The 26233-nt window shown below is 42.4% G+C and overlaps 5 protein-coding genes across 5 annotated transcripts; 3 read left to right on the top strand and 2 right to left on the bottom strand.

The window, feature by feature from the left end:
- Positions 1 to 927, bottom strand: LOC115053118 (odorant receptor 131-2-like). The gene has a single exon (XM_029517684.1). The coding sequence runs from the start codon at positions 925 to 927 to the stop codon at positions 1 to 3; it is 927 nt and encodes a 308-aa protein (XP_029373544.1).
- Positions 928 to 4627: 3700 nt separating this feature from the next.
- LOC115053117 (odorant receptor 131-2-like) lies at positions 4628 to 5554 on the top strand. Its single transcript, XM_029517683.1, has one exon. It carries the CDS (start codon positions 4628 to 4630, stop codon positions 5552 to 5554), a length of 927 nt encoding a protein of 308 aa, XP_029373543.1.
- A 7397-nt stretch (positions 5555 to 12951) lies between these two features.
- On the top strand, positions 12952 to 13818 carry LOC115053115 (odorant receptor 131-2-like). The gene has a single exon (XM_029517681.1). The coding sequence runs from the start codon at positions 12952 to 12954 to the stop codon at positions 13816 to 13818; it is 867 nt and encodes a 288-aa protein (XP_029373541.1).
- A 4077-nt stretch (positions 13819 to 17895) lies between these two features.
- LOC115053113 (odorant receptor 131-2-like) lies at positions 17896 to 20554 on the bottom strand. The gene is made up of 2 exons (XM_029517680.1): positions 19648 to 20554; positions 17896 to 18032 (listed from the first exon to the last, which is right to left on the bottom strand). The coding sequence occupies exons 1-2, from the start codon at positions 20552 to 20554 to the stop codon at positions 17896 to 17898; spliced, it is 1044 nt and encodes a 347-aa protein (XP_029373540.1).
- Positions 20555 to 24600: 4046 nt separating this feature from the next.
- LOC115053112 (odorant receptor 131-2-like) lies at positions 24601 to 25188 on the top strand (the record flags this gene model as incomplete). Its single annotated transcript, XM_029517679.1, has 1 exon — positions 24601 to 25188. A coding segment is annotated over one exon (588 nt), but the record flags the coding sequence as incomplete, so codon positions are not given.
- Positions 25189 to 26233: the final 1045 nt, after the last annotated feature.

The following is a 26233-nucleotide window of genomic DNA, read 5'->3' as shown; positions in this document are numbered from 1 at the left end:
TTAAATAATGTCTCTTTTACACAAGCCAAATGAGGCAAAGTATTTCAGAGAATTAAAAAAAAACTCATCTCTCAGGCCATAAATGAGAGGACTCATACATCTGGGTGCAAGATAACATAATATGTAGTTAAAATACCTGACATTGTCAAATAAATTAAAACTAATCTGGAACAAAGCAGCTTCAATGAAGGGAAACCACAGCTGGATAAGACAGAGCAGCAGCTGGAAACCATGAAGAGCCACTGTCCTGAGCCCTTTCCTTGATGACTGCTTATCCTCTCCTGATGCAGCTTTGGACACTTTCATTATTTTAACATAAGAAAAAACAAGTATGATGCACATGATCAAAAACTGTAATTGGTATATAGCTGACCTCAGATGTTGCTGCCATAAGTGAATCATAAATATTTCCACTGAACAGATGTGATATTGGGTGTAAAGTTTTAGGGATGCAGATCCAAAGAAAGTGGAGAAAATAAAAATAGAGGGCACAGAGCTGAGAGCATGAATGATGAGGATACAGTTAATAGTATTACGTGTGGAGCAGAGCTCTCCATGATGCAGCGGCATACAAACAGCCACATAACGCTCCAGAGTCACTGCTGTCAGAGTCACTGGTGTGACTGTAGTATACAGAAACACCACCATAGAGATAATGATGCACAGCCACATTTGAAAGGCAATACGAAAATGGTTGAGGATGAGAACGATATCAGACATGAATAACAACAAACTATCTGACAGTAATGTAACAGCAAATAGCATATAACGTGCGGTTGCGTAGAAACACTCTTTTTGAAAAAAGGTTACAATGAGCGACAAGTTGATGCTGAGAAAAATCATCACAAGGAGCTGCACAATAATGACCTTGTAATTTATGTGCCGCTGCAGCGATTCAAGAAGAACAAGAGAATTGTTGTCTGCCATAAGTGTGTTTTCTAAGCAAGCACGCAGAAGTTTGTGTCACCCCAAAAAGTCCCTTAAATTGTCATTAACAAAAACAAAAACTGGATTATTCACCCAAAGCTTTTATCCACTCCTCTCTGAAGTGATATTGTGGGACACTGAACACAGCAATTTCCAAAATCCTGTCTACTGCAACTGGGAGGAATGCTGCTCACTGAGCTCTGTGCAGCCTGAAGATGGAGGGCTACGCATGCTGACTTTAAAGACTGGGACAGTGAAAATTAACACCATGTCGCCCCCCATCAGCTGTGCCCTGCGCACAAATGGAGTACTGCAGTGTCCTTGTTTTTGTTTAGAAATTCAAATGACAATTTCCTTTAAAATTACTAATATGTTGCTTTAACTGAGATTGCTGTATATAAACTACTAAACTGCCACCAAAGCCCTGAAAATATGGAAAGAAAGGGATAGAATCCTCAAAGTCCATAAAATCTAAATGCATAAATAATAAATGCTTTGGAATAGTTTTCAGTTGTCACTTGATAAAATGTTGATAGAATGGCAGTGCAGGAAGCAAAAGCATCTCTTAGGCATACAGAGATTGTGGGTAATGTACAGATAGGCCTGGGAGGCTTGGGGCTTGGCCCAGGCAAACCGGTGTGGAGTAGAGCAGATCCCAAAGAGAAGAGGAAGCTAATTGTAGAGCAGGTTCGTAGACAGGAGGAAATATTAAGGAGTGCGAGGGCAGTGGCTCAGGATAAGCAGGGACAGTGGTTGAACTGGGAAGGTGTAGAGAAGAAAAAGCTTAGTTGGAAAGAGCTGTGGAGTATGGAGGAAAGTACTGTTAGATATTTGATAGGGGCAACATATGACGTATTGCCAACTCCCCAGAACCTAAAACTCTGGGTAAATGGAGACCCGTTATGTTCGTTGTGTTCAGGTGCTGCAGCTCTAAAACACATCTTGTCCGGTTGTAAGATTAGTCTCTCACAAGGCCGATATACGTGGCGACATAACCTGGTTTTAAAAAGCTTAGCTGCAGGCATTGAAGATGCTGAGCAGCGAGGATGGAAGGTCAGGATTTGTCCTGTCCAGTGGAAGTAGGATGTAGAGGGTTTGTAGCAAGATCTGCTGTTGCTTTGTTGAAGGAGTTAGGAGGAAGCGGACTGAGGGTGAGGAAAATAGTGAAGGAAATGACAGATGAGGCAGTAAGATCCAGTCAGTGGATTTGGGTTAGAAGAAGTAATAGTAGCTGGGGGCCCAGCAGACCGAGCTCTTCAGATAGACAGACTCTAGGGAGAAGCAGAGGAAGAAATCCAGGAAGAGGAAGTGTATTTAAGTGGAGGGTGTGGCCTGTTTGAGCCTCTTTGACACCGTGCAGTTAGTCCAGGTGAGTTGGCCTGGGTTGGTGTGTTAGTTTTGTTTGAGTATAGGACAGGTGAGTTTAGTTGCTGAATCTGCTAGTGTAGCTTGTATTGCCTCCACCTCCTGCACCCTCTACCCGAACCAGGGTCTGTATCCCATCCGTACTTTTCTCTCCACCTCTTCTATTTCTCCCCCCTACCCGAACCAGGGTCTGTACCCCCACCCCGCTTTCACTGGTGCAGTTGGTGAGAGGTTAGAGTAGTTGATAGTCGTGCTGTTGGAGATAGTTGTCTTTGTGTGAGGAGTGGTGATGGCTGGCATGTGGGGGTGACTCTGGGACGCCAGTGTTCACGGTCCAGCCTCCTGGAGGTGTTGTGGGCCTATTTAGACGAAACAACGATGAAAGGAGGTTCCCACCTGATGACCCCAAAGACATGATAGTTATCACCACTCACTGGCCTAGTTGGATATTATCTGTAGGGAACATAGAGCAGGGTGAAAGTTTGTCTGGTCCATTTTTTTGTCACACAAGTTTCTTGTGTTTTCTCTAAATAAAATGGTGACATATTAAAGTCATCTGTGTTCTGATAAATCATAAAGAGCTCTGATAAACATTTCAACTTTCTCCCCGGGCCGCTGTACTCTCTGGTGGAAACAGGCGCGCTCGTGGATTACATTCCGTTTGGGGAAAAAGTACTCGTCTTTTCCTACCAAACATCTTTTGATCATCCCCAGCTAACACGAATGACTTGAAAATGTTTTCAGCCTTCGGGCCCGTAGCATATATCACGGAACTGACCTGAACTTCTCCATCCTCTCTGCTTAGTTCTGTCACCAAACAAAAGCGTTGGAAACGCTGCTTCCAGTCTCCCAATTTATTTGGACGATCAAACGCAAAACTTTCCGGAGGATTAAACTTTGCCATCTTTCTGAAGCGCTGCGTCTGTCAAGTGAATCTGACACCATGTAAAGTGATTCAATGTCCACACAAAGGTTATTATCCAATACTAGAACTTTACTGTGTAACTTGGAGCTGGGTAATAATGCCCGTGTGGTCACCACGTGTGACTCACCTGGAACACCTGCTTTATGGCATTGTCGTCAACTCTCTATTAAAGGCACACACACATATACAGCATATACAACACCAATGACGGGCAAGCTGGACAGTAACGGGCTGGAAGATTACTAAAAGATATTTTGCCAAATGTTCATGTTAAAATGTTGTGATCTTACCCAACTGAAATTCAAAACTGTAAATGGAAGCCAAGATAAATTTTATGTTTCATATTTATGATAGCTGAACTATATTTGGTTGATTTTGAATTGAGTTCATGAGTAACATAAATATAATGTTGCCTCACAGAGACACATACACATGGAGACTGGATCAACTTCTGATATCTTTACAACATACATTCTTTACAACTCTCTCCTTTTAAAAAGACAAGAAAATGTGAAAAAAAGTGTATTTCAAACCAAGTCTAAATTAGTCCATCCACCCATCCATCCATCTTCTATCGCTTTTCTGTTTCCGGGCTGCTGGAGCCAATCCCAGCTCACATCGTGCCAGGGGCGGGGTCACCCTGGACAGGTCGCCAGTCCATCACAGGCCCAACACACAAAGACAAAAAGAGATGAACAACCACCCATGCTCAAACTCACACCTACGGCAAATTCAGAGTCACCAGTTAACCGAAACATGATATCTTTGGACAGTGGGAGGAAACCCACGCAGACACGGGGAGAACATGCAAACTCCACACAGAAAGGCCCCAGGCCGGGAACTGAACCCACAACCTTCTTATTGTGGGGCGACAGCACTAACCAAGTCTAAATTAGTGAATACACAAATTCAATCCCACTCAAAGAGACACAGATCATTAAAGGAAGCTTGTCAGCAGGTGTTTAAACTAAACCTAAGGCATGCTGAGGCCAATAACCTCAGATGAAAACTTTGGCAACATTCTTTGGTAACTTCAGAATAACTGTCAAATTTAAGTGACCGTTTTCTTTGGTATTTTCTTTGGTATCTGCAGTGCTCAGTGTTTCTGTCCAACCACAGACAGCCAATCAGAGACGGACGGCTGTAAGAGTCAATGACGACATTGGTGAGGGAGATTTCATTTGGTGTTATTTTTGGATAGTCTAATCTTTAAAGTCCTCATCATGCACGGTGCTGTCTCACTGAGCTGCACAGAGCTCAGCAGTCATTACTGCTTTCTGTCACATTGGGATTCATGAAAACACTATTTAATCCACCATTGTCTTATTGCAATCTCTTTTTGATATTGACTCTTTATTGGACTTTTTGTTGTGGCTAAAACTCATCTTTCTTTGCTTAGAAAACACATTTATGGCTGGTAACACTTCACTGGTGGATTTTGAGCTTGTTCAGCAGAGCGACGAGCAGATTTTCACTGTTCAGGTCTTGGTAATGATTTTTCTCTGCATCAACTTGTTGCTCATCACAACCTTTTTTCAAAAACAGTGTTTCTATGCAACCACACGTTACATCTTATTTGCCGTTTCTTTACTGTCGGATAGTTTGTTATTATTCTTATCTGATATCCTCCTTTTGCTTGCCAATTATAATGTTGTGATTCAGGTTTGGTTGTGTGTCATTATCTGTGTTGTCACACTTGTGTATACTACTGTTACACCAGTGACTCTGACAGCAATGACTCTGGAGCGTTATGTGGCTGTTTGTATGCCGCTGCGTCACGGAGAGCTCTGCTCCACACGTAATAATGTAAATATTGTCCTCTTCATTCATGCTCTCAGCTCTGTGCCCTGCATTGTTATTCTCTCCACCATCTTTGGATCTGCATCCCTAAAATTTTACACCCAATTTCAGTTATGTGCAGTGGAGTTTCTTTTCATTTACTTATGGCAACACCATCTCAGGTCAGCTATAAGTCAGTATTACTTCTTGATCATGCTAATAACTGTTGTGATTTCCTATGTTAAAATAATGAAAGTGGCCAAAGCTGCATCAGGAGAGGATAAGCAGTCATCAAGGAAAGGGCTCAGGACAGTGGCTCTTCATGGTTTCCAGCTGCTGCTCTGTCTCATCCAGCTGTGGTGTTCGTTCATAGAAGCTGCATTGCTTCAGATTGATGTTGTTGTGTTTTATCATGTGAGATATTTCAACTATATATTATTTTATCTTGTACCAAAATTCTTGAGTCCTCTCATTTATGGCCTCAGAGATGAAGTTTTCTTTCATGCACTGAAAAAATATGTCTCCTTTGGGTTGTATAAAGGAAATAACATTGGATAAATCACAGTTGGTAGCTGTGTCTGATATTTAACTAAATTATAGTCATAGTCTGTGTTTAAGTGTTCATCAACTTTGGATTTGGAACTGGACTTAATGGGCTGCTGCTTACAGAAAAGGGTGTTTTGTTTTTTTTGTTTTTTTTTAAACAAAACTACATATCAGTGATGATGGGCCACTCTGTGGCTTCAGTAAGTGTCCCTGTGTTCAGGTTGTTGAGGCTGAGTTGCTTTTCTTCTTGTCAGAACTAGATCATTTTAACTCATGTCACTCAGAAACACTTAAAATATGGATTCTTGTTTGTGAACTCTGTGAGTAATGCAGCAAAATGTCCTGAAGCTGGAATCAAATGAAAATGGAACAAATTGGGTTTTTTGGTGTTGGTGCTTTTTATTCATAAAATGTAAAAGAGTTAATAGTTCAATGCATTTTATGTCCCAAACTGTCAACATTAATATAATTACATAATAAGTAATTTATTTGCATGTTGTTAAGAATAAATAACGATATCAAATGAAATCTATTTTTTGCAAACAGGATGGTTTGTAAGCTGCATATGTGAACATTATCTCACTGAAAACGGAGGACTTGGCCACTCATTACAATCGTAAATCTGCTTTAATTGGCTTTTTGCAACACTTGTAAAAATAAATCCACACACTTTCAGTTCTTTTAATTTTTCTGTAATAACACAGATCAGAGCAGTTCACTGGTTGCTTGATGACGTAGACCATGTATTTATCCAAAAATATGAATTTGTTCATGAAGTGAACACTGGAAATAAGTGATGTCGGTACAAGCAGGGGGCAGCACGGCAGCATAGTGTTTAGCGTTGTTGCCCCACAATAAGAAGGTTTGGTTCCCGGCCTGGGGCCTTTCTGTGCTGAGTTTGCATGCTCTCCCTGTGCTTGGGTGGGTTTCCTCCCACCGTCCAAAGACATCATGTTTGGGTTAAATGCTGACTGTAAATTGCCCGTAGGTCTGAGTGTGAGCAGTTGTTGTTGTGTCTCTGTATGTTGGCCTTGCGATGGACTGGCGACCTGTCCACAGTGTACTCTGCCCTCACCCAATGTGAGCGGTAGAAGATGAGTGAGTGAGTTAGTGTACAAGCAGCAGTTGGAACTGAAACAAGCCTCATCATCTGGGGCAGTAAGAGAGTTTAGAGATTGGAAGATAGACAGAGTTAGCAGTCTGAAACAGGCTGGTGGCTCAGGAAATGGGAGACTACGTGGTGACGAGCAGACTTGGAGCTTACTAGCCAGCAGGCCAATGACGGGCAAGCTGGACAGTAACGGGCTGGAAGATTACTAAAAGATATTTTGCCAAATGTTCACGTTAAAATGTTGTGATCTTAACCAACCGAAATTCAAAACTGTAAATGGAAGCCAAGATAAACTTTTTGTTTCATATTTATGACAGCTGAACTGCATATTCATTAGATAAATAAGATGTGCAATACCCATTACTTTTTTGTGCAATACAATTATTTTTACCGTGACATGCAATAAGAGCTAGCAGGCTCTTCTCCCCATTGCTTATAACTTGTGTTTGTATTTATATTTATGTTTTTAAATTCCTTTTTTTTACTTTTCACGTTTATCCCTTTTAGATCTTTATCTATTGATATTACTTCCTCTGCACTGAAAGTTGACACCTTAATTTCGTTGTGCAATGTCACGTTGACACATTGACAAAGTTTTCTGAATCTGATTCTGATATTTGGTTGGTTTTTGAATTGAGTTAATAAGTAACAGAAATCCAATGTTGCCACACACAGACACATGGAGACTGGATCAACAATTAGCGTCCGTACCCAGGGTAATTCAAAGTGCTTGACAGATGGAGAAAAAATTACAAGAAGGCAGATAGAATCATTACATAAATCATTCAAGAAAAAAATCATTCAATGCATTAAAAGCTAATCTGAAATCATCTTCTGAAAGACTGTTCCAGATTTTAGCAGCATAAAACTGGAACGCAGCCTCACCATGTTTAGTCCTGACCCTGGGCACCACCAGGGTTAGGGTTAGGGTTAGGGTTACACTTGTACACAAGCAGAGCTGTTTTAAAGTCTATTCTCTGAGCGTCAGGAGGCCAGCGCAGAGACCTGAGCACTGGACTAATGTGGTTGTATTTCCTGATTCTAGTCAGGACTCGAGCAGCAGCATTCTGGATGTACTGCAGCTGTCTTACAGCTTGTTTAGAGAGTCCAGTGAGCAGACCGTTACAGTAGTCTAACCTGCTGGATGGATTATTCTCTCCAAATCTGGTTTAGACACTATTCCTTTGATTCTGCCAGTGTTTTTCAGATGATAAAAAGCTGCTGATGTCATTGATTTAATGTGGCTGTTAAAGTTCAGGTCTGAGTCTAAAATTATCCCTAGATTTTTAACCTAACGTAGATCTGAGTGTCATCTGCATAGTTGTGGTAGGACACATTATAACTGCATATTAGCTGGCCTAATGGAAGCATGTACAGATTAAACAATAGGGGTCCCAGAATTGACCCCTGGGGAACCCAACAGGTCATAGCCATTTGGTCTGAGACACGTGCCAGTTTTAACCAAGTACGTCTGTCACAGTCTGCTGCTGTCTCTCACCCTGGACTCAGTACCTTTCCACTACTCACACCACACCTGCTCTCACTCAGCCATCAGCACACCTGCAGCACATCACCCACAATCAACCCAGGTATATATTCACTAGCTCCACACTCACTCCACACTCCCTCCTTGCCAGATTGTTCTTTGTGCCATGCGAGACTCTCCAGCGATTACATGTCAGATCTCCCAACCCTGCCTACCTGTTCCCGCACCTGCTCTCCACGTCTGCTCCCCGTTGTACCTGCCTGCCTTTCGTCTCCGACCAAGAGTTCTGCCTCAGTGTCCTGGGCTTCTGTCTGCCCTCCTGGTTCTGACCTGTCCGCCTGTCCTCGGCTCATCCTCTGCCTGCTCCCTGTCAGTACCTCCACCTTCTCGCACTGCTCTCCCGGCTTCGACCACTCCTCCTGTCTCTGACCGCTCCTCTGCTCTCTCCTTGTCGGCACTTCAGAACCAGGTATTGACTCTACAGATCCTGCTCTTTACCTGTCCCTGGCAATTAAAGTCATTGCCGACTGTGTTCTGCTTTTGGGTCCTAACCACCCAGTGTCATAAAAATTCTGGCCAGACATGGACCCAGCAGACACCTCCTCTCCAACCTCTTGCCTAGCTCGAGTAGAGGACATGCTCCAGCGGCACAAGGCACAGCTTCAGGGCTGGAGCAGGCGCTAACCTTGCTAGCCGTCCAGGTTCAACAGATGGCTACCGTCATGACTCAACAATCTGCAGCCGATGCAGCCCTGACCCCTCTGACACGACTCTGACTCCGCTCCTGTGCTACCGCCGGGCATCACCTGATTGATGAGGAACTCGCCCATCAGCAGCATCAATCAGGTTCTCCTGTCTCGTCCAGTGCCAGGCAGTACACCTCCTGGGGACTGTCACTCATCAGACAAAAGCTATTCCCATGCTCCTGTCCGGCAACCACCAAGAGACAGTCTGTTTCCACGTCCTAAAATCTAGACTGGTCTACGGGGTCCAACCTACTGCCCCTACACCCACATCAGCACCTGTTTGACCTCTGACCTTTTCAAGGTACCTGCAGACGACCATGAGTTTTCAAGAGGTGTTCAGCAAGGCGAGGGCCACCTCCTTGCCCCTGCATCAGCCGTATGACAGCACCATCGAACTTCTTCCCGGTACCACACTGCCAAGGGCCGGCTCTGCTCCCTGTCTGCCGCTGAAAGAGAGGCCATGGAGACATACATTGGCGAAGCCCTGCCTGCTGGGATCATCCATCCGTCCTCATCACTTACTGGTGCAGGGTTGTTCTTCGTCAGCAAGAGGGACGGCTCCTTGAGGCCCTGCATCGACTTTGTCACCGGGCTACAACGGTCTGGAGATCACACCACCATCCTGACTGTGGTAGAACGATTCAGCAAGATTTCTCACTTCATTCCCCTCCCCAAACTGGTCAACATGTGTGCTGACTACATGGCCTCCCTACTGACAGGGTGTCAGACGGAGGGCCCCAGTTCACCTCACTGTTCTGGAGGGAGTTCTGTCGAAACATTGGAGCATCCGCCAGTCCGTCTTCTGGGTTTCATTGTTTCCATTATTTCCGACCCAGGAAAAAGAGACTTTCTGTCTATCCGTGGAGGCATTCATCCGCCGCTGTTGCCAAAACTGGGGCCAGGCCAGGTCCTCACTCCTTTAGGCAGCAGAACGGTATTCAACAGCTACCAATCGCTGTCGCTCCCAGACCCCCCCTCCTTACCAGGTGGGACAAAAGGTATGGCTGTCCACCCGAACCTACCACTGGGGGTGGAGTCGAAGAAACTGGCTCCTAAGTTCACCGTTCATCTCTGGTGTTGAATGCAGCACTAACATATAACAGGAGAAGTATGAAGGCTGATGCATTATCTGAAGCCATTAGAATATCATTGGAGACTTGAACCAGCGCTGTTTCTGTGCTGTTATGGGCTCTAAATCCTGACTGACTCTTCAAGCAAGCCGTTCCTATGCAGATGGTCATGTAAGTGGTTTGCTACCACTTTCTCCATGATTTTATAGATGGACAGAAGGTTCAATATTGATCTGTAGATGGCCAAAACATCTGGAACAATATTTGGCTTTTTCGTTTGAAGTTTCATGACTGCGGTCTTAAGAGTCTGAGGTACATAACCCAAAGATAAGGTAAAATTAATCAGGTCTAGGATGAATGACTGAAAGAATGATTCCAGATGTACAACAGGCATTGCAGGTGATTCAGGAGTTGCTGTATTCAGTAGAAGATTATTGTCTAATGGAGGTAAGAGCTGATGAATTCTTTCTCTGATTGTTACAGTTTTATCAGTAAAGTCCATAAAGTCATCGCTGCTCAAAGCTCAGGGGATCACTGGTTCAACTGAGCTATGACTCTGTGTCAGCCTGGCTACAGTGCTGAAGAGAAACCTGTTTTGTTTTGTTTTTGTTTTGGTTTTTTTTTGTTTGTTTTCTTCTATTAGTGCTGAGTAATATGAACTTCTAGCACTGTGGAGAGCTTATTTATATGTTTTTAAGCTTTCTTTTCAGGCTCTGTGAAACTCTTCCGAGTTACTGGAACACCAAATTCTTTCTAATTTCCTTGATGTCTGCTTTAAGGTAGGAATGTGAGAATTGTACCAGGGAGCCAGCCTCCTCTGTTTTATGACTTTCTTTTTGAGAGGGGCAGCATCATCAAGATTTAAACACAGTGTGGCCTTAGTTCGAATCACAAGGTTTCAACCTGTGTATGGGAGAAAACCTCATTTGAATTTAGATATGGCATTGCTGCAAATGATGACCGAACGTTATCTTTAAATTTAGCCACAGCATCTTCAGATAAACATCTTCTAAAGCCGAATTTATTCCTCAATCCTGTGCAGTCAATCAAAGTAAACTCAAACGTAATGAGCTAGTGGTTAGTCAAAAGAGAGTTTTGAGGAAAGAGTGTGAACTTGCCAATTTCAAGGCCATATGTTAGAACAAGATAAAGGATATGATTGAAGCAGTGAGTGGGTTCATTCACATGCTGGGAAAAGCCAATTGAGGCTACTAAGAAAAGAAACCCAGAACTAAGGCTGTCGCTTTCTACGTCTGCGTGAATATTGAAATCTCCCAGTATAATGATTTTATCTCTACTGAGTAGACAGTCAAACTCACTCCACACTGCACTGTCGTCATCAGCATTTATTGTTGCGCCCTGTCTCTGGCCACGTGTTGTTTGTGACTCATATTATCTGGTCACCACATCAGGGATCTCTGCTTGATAATGGGGAGGGTCCAAGCCCCTCTACAAGCAGATTAATGACTACATCCAAGACCTGCCTCCCAAAGCATCTAGCAGTGCAGTCACAGGTACCACAACTGTGGCCATAGCAACTGAGCAGGCCATGAAAAGGCTTCAACTCCTTCTTCATCTCTACGACAGGATATTCTTCTATGGCCTGTAGTTTTCCATCAACTGGACACCACCACTCATTAACAGCTCCACTGCACATAACTGACGTAACATGTTTTTGTGTAGAAACACTCTTTTTGAAAAAGGTTCATGATGAGCAACAAGTTGGCACAGTGAAAAATCACCACCAGGTCTTGTTAACACAATATCTCATTAATTCTTTGAGGTAATCTCTTTAAATTGAACAAAAACATAGATTATTACTCAAAAATTAAGTGATTTTTATTTGAAATCAGTCACAGGTCAGGGTCACCGTTAACTCACAAAAACCTGGGATGAATAACAACCTAAACTCAGGAGGTCACGGCAGCGTTGTTTCCAACTGTTGTACGTGCAGTCTATAAAGTCATCATCATGCACGGCCCTGGTTTAGAGCTCAGCTGACAACTTTAGTCGCTGGAGTGGAGAAACAGGATTTGGGAAAATTAACAATCCAACTTCATATCACTTTAAAGGGTACTTAAAATTGGACAGTAATCAAATTGTGTAAAGAACACATTTTTACAGTTTACAGGACTTGTTGCAGTGACTGAAGCTCCCGTTTCTTAGAAAATACAAAGATGGCAGATCATTTTTTCTTCCCCATAACCTTTTTTTACTAAAGAGTGCTTCTACACAACTACATGCTATATTTAATTTGCTCTTACATTCATATCAGATAGTTTCTTACTATTCATGTCTGATATTCTTGTCATCTTTACCCAGTTTTATATTACAATTGAGGAGCCAATCCAAACTCACACTGGGTGAGGGCGGAGTACACCCTGGACAGGTCACCAGTCTATCTCGGTTCATAACATATATGTATGTATATGTTTGTCGCTTGTTCTTTCAGCGTTTCCCTATTTGGGGTCGCCACAAAAAGTCAGCTCAGTGTCTTTCATGACTGATGGCCTCAGTTTTTAAGTCCCATTCCCAGTCCCATTAATAACAATAATAATAGTTTTATTTACATTTTAAATAAAATGAGCCGGAACATCGGCTCACTTTAAAGTTTGCAGTAAATTGTCCCTCAAACTGTAAACAGCCAATCAAAGACACGCAGGATCTCAGAGACGATGACAATACTGGTGGGTGAACTTTCATTTGAAGTTATTTTTGGATGCTCTAGACTTTAAAGCCTCGTGCACAGCCCTCTCTCAGAAGGATGGACACACATCAGAAGACAACAGCTCTGCCTGAGACAGCATGTAGGATTTGATAAACTGATGAAATTGAACTTTTTAAATTTTTTACAAGGAATCGATTGAAGGAATACTGACTCTTTAAAGGACATTTTGTTGTGGCTAAAACTCTACGTTTGCTTAGAAAACACTCTTATGGCTGATAACAATTCACTGGTTGGTAATGAACTCATGCATGTATTGATGAAGGATAATATGATTACTGTCCAGCTCCTGGTTATAATATTTCTGTTCATCAACTTGTTGCTCATCATAACCTTTTTTCAAAAAGAGTGTTTCTACACAACAACACGCTACATCTTATTTGCTGTTACATTACTATCTGATAGTTTGGTGTTATTCCTTTCTGATGTCCTTGCTATTTTGGCCCAGTTTAATATCCCCATTCATGTTTGGTTGTGTGTCATTATCTGTGTTGTGGTAATTGTGTATATTACTGTTACACCAGTGACTCTGACAGCAATGACTCTGGAGCGTTATGTGGCTGTTTGTATGCCGCTGCATCATGGAGAGCTCTGCTCCACACGTAATACTATTAACTGTATCCTCATCATTCATGCTCTCAGCTCTGTGCCCTCTATTTTTATTTTCTCCACCTTCTTTGGATCTGCATCCCCAAAATTTTACACCAAATATCAGTTATGTTCTGTGGAAATATTTATGATTAATTTATGGCAGCACCATCTGAAGGCAGCTATATATCAAATACAGTTTTTGATCATGTGCGTCATGCTTGTTTTTTCCTATGTTAAAATAATGAAAGTGGCCAAAGCTGCATCAGGAGAGGATAAGCAGTCATCAAGGAAAGGGCTCAGGACAGTGGTTCTTCATGGTTTCCAGCTGCTGCTCTGTCTCATCCAGCTGTGGTGTCCCTTCATTGAATCTGCATTGTTTCATATTGATTTTGTTGTATTTCATTATGTCAGATACTTCAACTATATAGTATTTTATCTTACACCAAGATGTCTGAGCCCTCTCATTTATGGCCTCAGAGATGAGATTTTCTTTCATGCACTGAAAAGTTATCTCTCCTTTGGGTTGTATAAAGGAAATCTGAATTGATAAATCAAAGTCAGTGTGTGTGTCCGAGTCAGAGCATGTCGATCTGATCTTAATGAGCTGGTCCTCAAAAACAATGAGCCAGTGGGCCTCTAGGTTTTCTTTAACAAAACCACAGTATCAGTCGAAATGGATGAGTACCTGCATTTTAACATTTATCTTACTTTGGGCCTCTCTTCTTTGATGTGACAGACTTCTTGTGCATCACAGTGAGGTGAAAACAAATTCCTCTGAAGATATTGGCAAGCAGTTGTTGGAGTAAACAATGACTTCTTACAGCTATGGTGTGATATTTGGTGATCAAATGGTGCGAGGAAAAAAATGAATGACTAATTGTGATGATGTTCATGATATATGTTCTTAAAATGAAAGAATGAAATAATGAGAGAGAGAATTCCACTGAAAGTCACTGACTAGTTGGTTCAGGGATGTCTTATGTTGTTAGCCAACAAAACAGTGACTCAGTAATACTTGTTTGGGTTCCTACTGTCGACATTTGATCTCAGGACAGCATCCAAAAAATAAATCTGGAAAAACACTTTTGGTGAAAACTGGTGAAAATGTTTTAGCGCAAAATTTGTGTTCTAGTTTGTTTCTGATTCAAGGAATTTTTGTCCCTGGTTTCCCTTACTGCTCACATATTTTCTTGACTAATCAATCTTCAATAAATGCTTTCATTAAAATCATCTGTGCCTCTTCATACACATTCTTCCATCAGCTCACAAGATTCCATCATGTTATTTACACAAAAGAAAACATACCTATTAACATATGAACTAAGAGAAAAAACTATCCAAACAAACAAACAACAAAAACATGAGGATCAGTGTGGCCAGCCAGTGATGGAGAGAGTGAGAGAGACAAGAGATCAGGGACTCTCGGGATGAACGTGCTAACTTTGTTAGCTTTCTGTTTCTATAATCAGTCATAAAAACCCTAAAAACAATTATTGATCATCCAATTCGTTTCTTACCTCTTGGTTACCTTGTTAGGCTTCCTTGTCCATGAAAATATTGGTTTTAAAGGTCTTTCTTTTTACATAAATATCATTTTCAATATAAAGAAATCAAATGAACCTCAGGAGAATCATATAAATAAATAAAGGGCTGATATGTTGCCTGGCTATTACTAAGGAGTATTAGAATACAGCTCTTAAATGTTCAAAAAAACTTTATGTTTGGAACATTATTATCATAGGTTGAGCCAGAAACTTGGTTGAAACAAGTATCCAGTACAGATATGGCAATTTTGACGAGTACGAGTACCATATGAGTAATACGAGTCAATATCCTGCTCGGGCTGAAGGAAAATCCTCCTCAGGGCGTCCTGTGATAGGACAGAGCGCAACGCGTCATTCTCCAAAATCCACGTCCACCGGAGGGGAAAACAATTGGTACAATTTAAATTACACTGAGAGATACGGTTGCGTCGGTAGCAGCCTCCTGAATCGATACGAATCAGCCATGAATCCATAGATGAATCGATTGTAGAGTCGTTGCAATCGGGCTTTACAATTTGTGTCTCTAAAACAACACGAGAGCCGTGGCTGCCTGCAAAAATCACTCTTGCTCATGCTCCGTAGCTGGCATTACCATGATGGAAAACAGACAACGGTAACGTTAACAAATGCTGCTAACAGTTTTCCATTTGTCACATGTTTACATTGAAATGTTGCACCTTTGTGACCTACCTCAAGAGTTCAAAACACCATGCTCAGACTGAAATGTGGCACTGTTATCATTTTTGCCTACCTCCAACAAAATGATGTCCATTCAGCAAATGTCTTTTTGGTCCATGTCTAAAAATAAATATATTGACATGATGTTGTTCTTTTTTGAATTTTATTTTTGCCAGTGCTATTCTATGATGTCTACATCTACATCAACCAATGTTAACAGTAGAATGGAATTGTAACGACTCGTTCTGTATTGAAAATATTGTGGCAGGAGGAGGAAAAACCAGGAGACGAAGGCGAGTTTTAACTTTTTGAATTCTCAACCAAAAACCAACTGAAACAGGAACAACTTTACTCTTGAGCCCCTGGTGTCCATGACACAGTCCTCTACCCTGAATACCCAGAGGGGACTCTTGGAAAAAGAAATCAGTCTCTCACTCGGGGCTTGAGCAACTTGCCATTAGGGCTGCACCTTGTCCCAGCCAAAACTGCAGGAGAAAAACAGTTCAATGCTGGCTGAGAAGCAGAATGCTGAACCTGTGAAGGTACTGCTGGGGGCCTGGAAGGAGGGCGACCCCGACGGGGAACCTGGGCCGGAAACACAACTTTGTCTGCCACTAAGTGCGCTGGTTTAAGGCTATCAAGTGTAACAAACTCACACCTATACCCACCCATGTTCAGCACAAAACTCTTAGAACCCGTCTCAAGAACCCAAAAAGGGCCATCTTATGGGGGTTAGAATCATGTCTTCCAAAAACAAACCAAGCCGACATGAGCTCTGCAGGCACAAACAAACGCAGAAAACAGTGGTGAATGGGGCCAAGTACACGACTGCTGTCTGACTAAAATAGGATAAATGGCTGGACGAGGCCGAGGAACGGAGCCCCCAGGTGAAAATTCCCCAGGGATGAGGAGTGGCTGGCCAAGAACCAGCTCAGCAGGCGAAGCATCAAGGGCCTCCTTGGGTGCCGAATGCAACCTGAGCATAACCCAAGGTAAACGGTCCACCCAGTTACCATCTGAGAGTAGTGCGGTGCACCTGCACACCCAATGATTGCACAAGTGCTGACCAGAGCTCTGACATGAACTGGGGGCTCCTGTCCAAGGTGACATCTGACAGAGTACCAAAACAGGCTACTCAGGAGGACAGACACGCACATGCGATGTCCAAGGATGTCGTGGAGAACAGAGGGACAACCTCCGGCCACCTGGTGGTCTGATCCACCATTGTGAGAATGTGCGTCGAGACTTGCGAAGGCGATCCACATGCACGTGGTCAAAGTGTCTAACCGGGATGAGAAACAGTTCGAGGGGCAACTCAGTGTGTTGGTGGACCTTAGCATGCTGGAACACCACACATACAGCCGTCCATGCCTCCATCTTTACGGAAGCCAGGCCAGATGAACTTGGAACTGACCAACTTCACTGATGCCCGAACTCCAGGGTGTGAGAGGGAGTGCATCGACTCGAAAACTCAACGGTGCCAGGCCACCAGAATGGGGCGAGGATGGCCAGTGGAGACATCGCAGAGAAGGGTGGGGCTGCCTTCCTGCATCACTGTATAGTGTAGTTTGAGACTGGTGCCCATTGTTCTAAGGGCGAGGACATCCGGGTCTCCAGGCTGGTCGGCAGCTACAGCAGAGAAATCCACCCCCAGGTGCACAGGACACACGAGCACACGCAACAGACGATCAGCATCAGGGTTTAACGTCCCAGCCACATGGTGAATGTTTGTTGTGAACTCAGTAATGACCACTAGGTGGCGCTGCTGACGAGAAGACCACGGCTCAGTCACCTTGGACGTGGTGAAAGCAGTGGTTTATCATATACAGAAGCCGTGAGGAAGCAACCTTCCCGCAGGAAGCAGAATGACGGGTTGCCAGGTGCAGTGCCAACAGCTACCAGTCAAAAATGCTGTACTTGCGCTTACTATCTGACAGTTTTCACCTGAGAAATGCAAGTGGCTGCCACGCATTTGCAACATGCTGCTCAACCACTGCCCCCACAGCTATGTCTGACGCATCAGTAATTAAAGCTATGGGTGCAGTGGGTTTGGGATAGGCAAGAAGGGCAGCGTTAGCGAGTGCGCTCTTAGCTCCTTCAAAGGCCTGGACACGTTCAGAAGTCCAGTCGACAGGGTCATTTGCCTTCTTAAGCCGCAGGGCTCCATACAGTGGCTGAAGGAGGTGGGAAGCATGAGGGAGGAAACAATTATAGAAATTCACCAAGCCCAAGAACTCCTGCAATGTCTTCACGGCTGTGAGATACACTTGGCCAGGTTGACTATCAGGCCAGATTTGTCCATCACAATGAAAAACCTGTTTCACGTGCGCCAGGTGCTCTTTGGCTGACGGACTGGCTACCAATATGTCGTCCAGATAAATGAAAACAAAGGCCAGGTCACGCTACACAGAGTCCATCAGCCTCTGGAAGGTTTTTGCTGCCCCCTTCAAGCTAAGAGGTATACACATGGACTCAAAAAGCCCAAATGCAATCACCACGGTCTTGGGCACGTCCTCGGCATGCACAGGAACCTGTTCACCTGAGCACCAGGTCCATCTTCAAGAAAATAGTGGTACCCGCCAGGTGCGTGGAGAAGTCCACATACTGGAGAAGTATGTGGGGGATGGGATAGTGATCATGGGAGTTAATGCAGCCTCCTCTGTTTTATTACTGTGTGGCAGTGTGCCACATAAAGTTGGTTCGAGGTCAGTAAGCACAGCAAGATTTCATACATAAGGCGCACTGCCTTAAATTTAAGGATTTAAGTGCATCTTATAGTGCGAAAAATATGGTAATTCCATACCATCCATGCCCTCTGAGGGAATCTTCTCAAAAACACGGCAAATAATTAAAGAGAAGGAACAGAATCGGCACTTGGCCTTTCTCAGTACCAGTCTTCTCTAAAGGCGAGCTGAAACTGTTACCTGGATGCTGCTTTTTCCTTTTTGTTTTCCATATTTTTATTTATGTTTTGTTATAACATTGGATACCTTTATACGCTTTTTTAATTGTGATTGTGTCATTGTTTTTATTTGTTCTTTTTGTGTTTATTGTTGTTTCACACTAAATAAATAAATAAATATACATTCAGAGATTGGACCTTTTGTCTAATTGAGATGGGACCACCATCTTGTCGAAGAATGGTCATTCACAGCTCTGCAAACAGGAAGAGCTTAGCCAAACACTTCTTGTAGACATCAGTAACCTGCTCTGATTCTCTGCTTCATTTGTATTTTATTAAAACATCAAAAAAAAGATGGGTGAGATCATTTTATTTTTAAAGTTTCCAGGTGTTCCAAAGAAAGTACATTAAAAGGCCAAAGTCTTTAATATGCAGCTCCAAACTACAATTCAAAAACTATGACGGTATACAAACTATTAATGAGGGAAGCAAAACATGAGCTTAAACGATTAAATCATGAAGACTTTAGAAGATTTAATACAGATGAAACTACAGATTTAAATTTCCTCTCAGCCTTTGTGTCAGTGGTTCAGATTGAGGACAAAGGCAGGCTGAATTCTGTAACTGATGACACATCAGCTTTTTACAGATTAAATAGGACCATCAGTATCTGATTTATCAAAACAAAACGTAAGACCATGAAGCAAAGACACGTTCTGCCTTAAACTTACAACAAAACAACAACGTACACAACAAAAAAAAACATAACTGTTCTGCACTATTCATAAAAAAGTAATGAATAGTTGCTAATCATCTGATTCAGTATCAATGCCAATTACTATTACAATAATGTGAACACACCCATAAAGCCCATTTCAATCCATGCAAGACGTGTTTATATCTACACACAGGAAGCCAATAACTGACTCAAATCCCAAAACCAATAACTCTGTGACTTCAATGACATCAATATAAAGATATTAACTGGAGAATTTGATCACGTGCTGCATTTCATACCCCAATCTATCACTATGCTGCTCTATGTACATAGATTTTACTGATGGCTGTGAAATAGCCCACTAAATGTTAACACATGAAATAGGACCTGATCTCTTAAAGTAAAAACAAGACTGTGGTTTTCAGGAAAAAGAGATAGAAGTTCACTGGCACGTTGTTCATGAGCATCATCCACGTCTGTTATAAATGCTGAAAGGAAGAGAAATTCTAACATATTAAATAATGTCTCTTTTACACAAGCCAAATGAGGCAAAGTATTTCAGAGAATTAAAAAAAAACTCATCTCTCAGGCCATAAATGAGAGGACTCATACATCTGGGTGCAAGATAACATAATATGTAGTTAAAATACCTGACATTGTCAAATAAATTAAAACTAATCTGGAACAAAGCAGCTTCAATGAAGGGAAACCACAGCTGGATGAGACAGAGCAGCAGCTGGAAACCATGAAGAGCCACTGTCCTGAGCCCTTTCCTTGATGACTGCTTATCCTCTCCTGATGCAGCTTTGGACACTTTCATTATTTTAACATAAGAAAAAACAAGTATGATGCACATGATCAAAAACTGTAATTGGTATATAGCTGACCTCAGATGTTGCTGCCATAAGTGAATCATAAATATTTCCACTGAACAGATGTGATATTGGGTGTAAAGTTTTAGGGATGCAGATCCAAAGAAAGTGGAGAAAATAAAAATAGAGGGCACAGAGCTGAGAGCATGAATGATGAGGATACAGTTAATAGTATTACGTGTGGAGCAGAGCTCTCCATGATGCAGCGGCATACAAACAGCCACATAACGCTCCAGAGTCATTGCTGTCAGAGTCACTGGTGTGACTGTAGTATACAGAAACACCACCATAGAGATAATGAGGCACAGCCACGTTTGAAAGGCAATACGAAAATGGTTGAGGATGAGAACGATATCAGACATGAATAACAACAAACTATCTGACAGTAATGTAACAGCAAATAGCATATAACGTGCGGTTGCGTAGAAACACTCTTTTTGAAAAAAGGTTACAATGAGCGACAAGTTGATGCTGAGAAAAATCATCACAAGGAGCTGCACAATAATGACCTTGTAATTTATGTGCCGCTGCAGCGATTCAAGAAGAACAAGAGAATTGTTGTCTGCCATAAGTGTGTTTTCTAAGCAAGCACGCAGAAGTTTGTGTCACCCCAAAAAGTCCCTTAAATTGTCATTAACAAAAACAAAAACTGGATTATTCACCCAAAGCTTTTATCCACTCCTCTCTGAAGTGATATTGTGGTACACTGAACACAGCAATTTCCAAAATCCTGTCTACTGCAACTGGGAGGAATGCTGCTCACTGAGCTCTGTGCAGCCTGAAGATGGAGGGCTACGCATGCTGACTTTAAAGACTGGGACAGTGAAAATTAACACCATGTCGCCCCCCATCAGCTGTGCCCTGCGCACAAATGGAGTACTGCAGTGTCCTTGTTTTTGTTTAGAAATTCAAATGACAATTTCCTTTAAAATTACTAATATGTTGCTTTAACTGAGATTGCTGTATATAAACTACTAAACTGCCACCAAAGCCCTGAAAATATGGAAAGAAAGGGATAGAATCCTCAAAGTCCATAAAATCTAAATGCATAAATAATAAATGCTTTGGAATAGTTTTCAGTTGTCACTTGATAAAATGTTGATAGAATGGCAGTGCAGGAAGCAAAAGCATCTCTGAGGCATACAGAGATTGTGGGTAATGTACAGATAGGCCTGGGAGGCTTGGGGCTTGGCCCAGGCAAACCGGTGTGGAGTAGAGCAGATCCCAAAGAGAAGAGGAAGCTAATTGTAGAGCAGGTTCGTAGACAGGAGGAAATATTAAGGAGTGCGAGGGCAGTGGCTCAGGATAAGCAGGGACAGTGGTTGAACTGGGAAGGTGTAGAGAAGAAAAAGCTTAGTTGGAAAGAGCTGTGGAGTATGGAGGAAAGTACTGTTAGATATTTGATAGGGGCAACATATGACGTATTGCCAACTCCCCAGAACCTAAAACTCTGGGTAAATGGAGACCCGTTATGTTCGTTGTGTTCAGGTGCTGCAGCTCTAAAACACATCTTGTCCGGTTGTAAGATTAGTCTCTCACAAGGCCGATATACGTGGCGACATAACCTGGTTTTAAAAAGCTTAGCTGCAGGCATTGAAGATGCTGAGCAGCGAGGATGGAAGGTCAGGATTTGTCCAGTGGAAGTAGGATGTAGAGGGTTTGTAGCAAGATCTGCTGTTGCTTTGTTGAAGGAGTTAGGAGGAAGCGGACTGAGGGTGAGGAAAATAGTGAAGGAAATGACAGATGAGGCAGTAAGATCCAGTCAGTGGATTTGGGTTAGAAGAAGTAATAGTAGCTGGGGGCCCAGCAGACCGAGCTCTTCAGATAGACAGACTCTAGGGAGAAGCAGAGGAAGAAATCCAGGAAGAGGAAGTGTATTTAAGTGGAGGGTGTGGCCTGTTTGAGCCTCTTTGACACCGTGCAGTTAGTCCAGGTGAGTTGGCCTGGGTTGGTGTGTTAGTTTTGTTTGAGTATAGGACTGTTCAGGTGAGTTTAGTTGCTGAATCTGCTAGTGTAGCTTGTATTGCCTCCACCTCCTGCACCCTCTACCCGAACCAGGGTCTGTATCCCATCCGTACTTTTCTCTCCACCTCTTCTATTTCTCCCCCCTACCCGAACCAGGGTCTGTACCCCCACCCCGCTTTCACTGGTGCAGTTGGTGAGAGGTTAGAGTAGTTGATAGTCGTGCTGTTGGAGATAGTTGTCTTTGTGTGAGGAGTGGTGATGGCTGGCATGTGGGGGTGACTCTGGGACGCCAGTGTTCACGGTCAAGCCTCCTGGAGGTGTTGTGGGCCTAACTAGACGAAACAACGATGAAAGGAGGTTCCCACCTGATGACCCCAAAGACATGATAGTTATCACCACTCACTGGCCTAGTTGGATATTATCTGTAGGGAACATAGAGCAGGGGGAAAGTTTGTCTGGTCCATTTTTTTTGTCACACAAGTTTCTTGTGTTTTCTCTAAATAAAATGGTGACATATTAAAGTCATCTGTGTTCTGATAAATCATAAAGAACTCAGATAAACATTTCAACTTTCTCCCCGGGCCGCTGTACTCTCTGGTGGAAACAGGCGCGCTCGTGGATTACATTCCGTTTGGGGAAAAAGTACTCGTCTTTTCCTAACAAACATCTTTTGATCATCCCCAGCTAACACAAATGACTTGAAAATGTTTTCAGCCTTCGGGCCCGTAGCATATATCACGGAACTGACCTGAACTTCTCCATCCTCTCTGCTTAGTTCTGTCACCAAACAAAAGCGTTGGAAACGCAGCTTCCAGTCTCCCAATTTATTTGGACGATCAAACGCAAAACTTTCCGGAGGATTAAACTTTGCCATCTTTCTGAAGCGCTGCGTCTGTCAAGTGAATCTGACACCATGTAAACTGATTCAATGTCCACACAAAGGTTATTATCCAATACTAGAACTTTACTGTGTAACTTGGAGCTGGGTAATAATGCCCGTGTGGTCACCACGTGTGACTCACCTGGAACACCTGCTTTATGGCATTGTCGTCAACTCTCTATTAAAGGCACACACACATATACAGCATATACAACACCAATGACGGGCAAGCTGGACAGTAACGGGCTGGAAGATTACTAAAAGATATTTTGCCAAATGTTCATGTTAAAATGTTGTGATCTTACCCAACTGAAATTCAAAACTGTAAATGGAAGCCAAGATAAATTTTATGTTTCATATTTATGACAGCTGAACTATATTTGGCTGATTTTGAATTGAGTTCATGAGTAAATACAATGTTGCCTCACAGAGACACATACACATGGAGACTGGATCAACTTCTGATATCTTTACAACATACACAATCATATTTTGTCTTCTTTACAACTCTCTCCTTTTAAAAAGACAAGAAAATGTGAAAAAAGTGTATTTCAAACCAAGTCTAAATTAGTCCATCCACCCATCCATCCATCTTCTATCGCTTTTCTGTTTCCGGGCTGCTGGAGCCAATCCCAGCTCACATCGTGCCAGGGGCGGGGTCACCCTGGACAGGTCGCCAGTCCACAGGCCCAACACACAAAGACAAAAAGAGATGAACAACCACCCATGCTCAAACTCACACCTACGGCAAATTCAGAGTCACCAGTTAACCGAAACATGATATCTTTGGACAGTGGGAGGAAACCCACGCAGACACGGGGAGAACATGCAAACTCCACACAGAAAGGCCCCAGGCCGGGAACTGAACCCACAACCTTCTTATTGTGGGGCGACAGCACTAACCAAGTCTAAATTAGTGAATACACAAATTCAATCCCACTCAAAGAGACACAGATCATTAAAGGAAGCTTGTCAGCAGGTGTTTAAACTAAACCTAAGGCATGCTGAGGCCAATAACCTCAGATGAAAACTTTGGCAACATTCTTTGGTAACTTCAGAATAACTGTCAAATTTAAGTGACCGTTTTCTTTGTTATTTTCTTTGGTATCTGCAGTGCTCAGTGTTTCTGTCCAACCACAGACAGCCAATCAGAGACGGACGGCTGTAAGAGTCAATGACGACATTGGTGAGGGAGATTTCATTTGGTGTTATTTTTGGATAGTCTAATCTTTAAAGTCCTCATCATGCACGGTGCTGTCTCACTGAGCTGCACAGAGCTCAGCAGTCATTACTGCTTTCTGTCACATTGGGATTCATGAAAACACTATTTAATCCACCATTGTCTTATTGCAATCTCTTTTTGATATTGACTCTTTATTGGACTTTTTGTTGTGGCTAAAACTCATCTTTCTTTGCTTAGAAAACACATTTATGGCTGGTAACACTTCACTGGTGGATTTTGAGCTTGTTCAGCAGAGCGACGAGCAGATTTTCACTGTTCAGGTCTTGGTAATGATTTTTCTCTGCATCAACTTGTTGCTCATCACAACCTTTTTTCAAAAACAGTGTTTCTATGCAACCACACGTTACATCTTATTTGCCGTTTCTTTACTGTCGGATAGTTTGTTATTATTCTTATCTGATATCCTCCTTCTGCTTGCCCATTATAATGTTGTGATTCAGGTTTGGTTGTGTGTCATTATCAGTGTTTTGACACTTGTGTATACTACAGTTACACCAGTGACTCTGACAGCAATGACTCTGGAGCGTTATGTGGCTGTTTGTATGCCGCTGCGTCACGGAGAGCTCTGCTCCACACGTAATAATGTAAACATTGTCCTCTTCATTCATGCTCTCAGCTCTGTGCCCTGCATTGTTATTCTCTCCACCATCTTTGGATCTGCATCCCTAAAATTTTACAACCAATTTCAGTTATGTGCAGTGGAGTTTCTTTTCATTTACTTATGGCAACACCATCTCAGGTCAGCTATAAGTCAGTTTTACTTCTTGATCATGCTAATACCTGTTGTGATTTCCTATGTTAAAATAATGAAAGTGGCCAAAGCTGCATCAGGAGAGGATAAGCAGTCATCAAGGAAAGGGCTCAGGACAGTGGCTCTTCATGGTTTCCAGCTGCTGCTCTGTCTCATCCAGCTGTGGTGTTCGTTCATAGAAGCTGCATTGCTTCAGATTGATGTTGTTGTGTTTTATCATGTGAGATATTTCAACTATATATTATTTTATCTTGTACCAAAATTCTTGAGTCCTCTCATTTATGGCCTCAGAGATGAAGTTTTCTTTCATGCACTGAAAAAATATGTCTCCTTTGGGTTGTATAAAGGAAATAACATTGGATAAATCACAGTCGGTAGCTGTGTCTGCTATTTAACTAAATTATAGTCATAGTCTGTGTTTAAGTGTTCATCAACCTTGGACTTAATGGTGGTTATAAAGAAAAAAGGTGTTTATCTCCAGAATTACAATATCAGTGATGTTCGGCCACTCTGTACCTCCAGTTAATGTTACTCTGTTCATGTTATTGGGTCTAAATTATTTTATTTCCACTCAATCAACAAAATTGATTTTTGCTTATGAACTTTTTCTGTAAGTAGTGGAGCAGAACATCCTCAAACAGGAATCAAAGAAAAAAGGAAGAAATCAGATTTTTTGGTGTTGGTATTTTTTATGTATATCACAGAAAAAGGTGTGAATAGTTATATGAAATCATACATCTCCCAAACTCTCATTGTCAATTAAAACTATATAAAAGTCATATGTCATAATATATCTATATATAATATATAATATATCTCATATCAAGATACATTCAGCCTGCAGTGATTCTCATGGCAAATTATCCAGAAAAGAAAACAGGCCGATGTTACAGTGAATTTGGTCAACCAGCAGATTCTGTGACCCCAAGTACTCAGATTACCTAAGCAAAGGTATCGATGCCACATGTAAAAATACTTCATTACAAATAAAATCCTACCTACACTGCTCGATTTTCTGCAACGTTAGTACCAGTGTGTGTGTGTGTGTGGTTAGCTAGCTAGCAATCGTTATTGATAGCAATAGCTAATGTTAGCCAAGATCAATTCAATATAAACTTACTAACCAGAGCATGACAAAACAACAACACGTTTGACACAAGACACAGACAACACATATATAATGTTTGTGTGTTTACATGTCTGTTTGGTGGCGCCAGAGCTTGATGCGCTGAGCAACTTCCGGGGCACTGAGTGAGCTCTCCAGCAATGGAGCCGTCACTCAAAAACTCATTAGCCAACAGCGAGGCACCCCTTAAAGAACCCGCCCACCCGAGAGGTTTGTGTCAGAAATCCAAAAGATCAGGAAAAACAACTGCAAAGCCAGCAGTGAGAAAGACGCAAAGGGAACT

Source organism: Echeneis naucrates, chromosome 13, assembly GCF_900963305.1.
Source record: "Echeneis naucrates chromosome 13, fEcheNa1.1, whole genome shotgun sequence".
NCBI lineage: Eukaryota > Metazoa > Chordata > Actinopteri > Carangiformes > Echeneidae > Echeneis > Echeneis naucrates.
The sequence above is the reverse complement of the archived record's forward strand: the minus strand, read 5'-3'. Positions and strand labels throughout refer to the sequence as shown.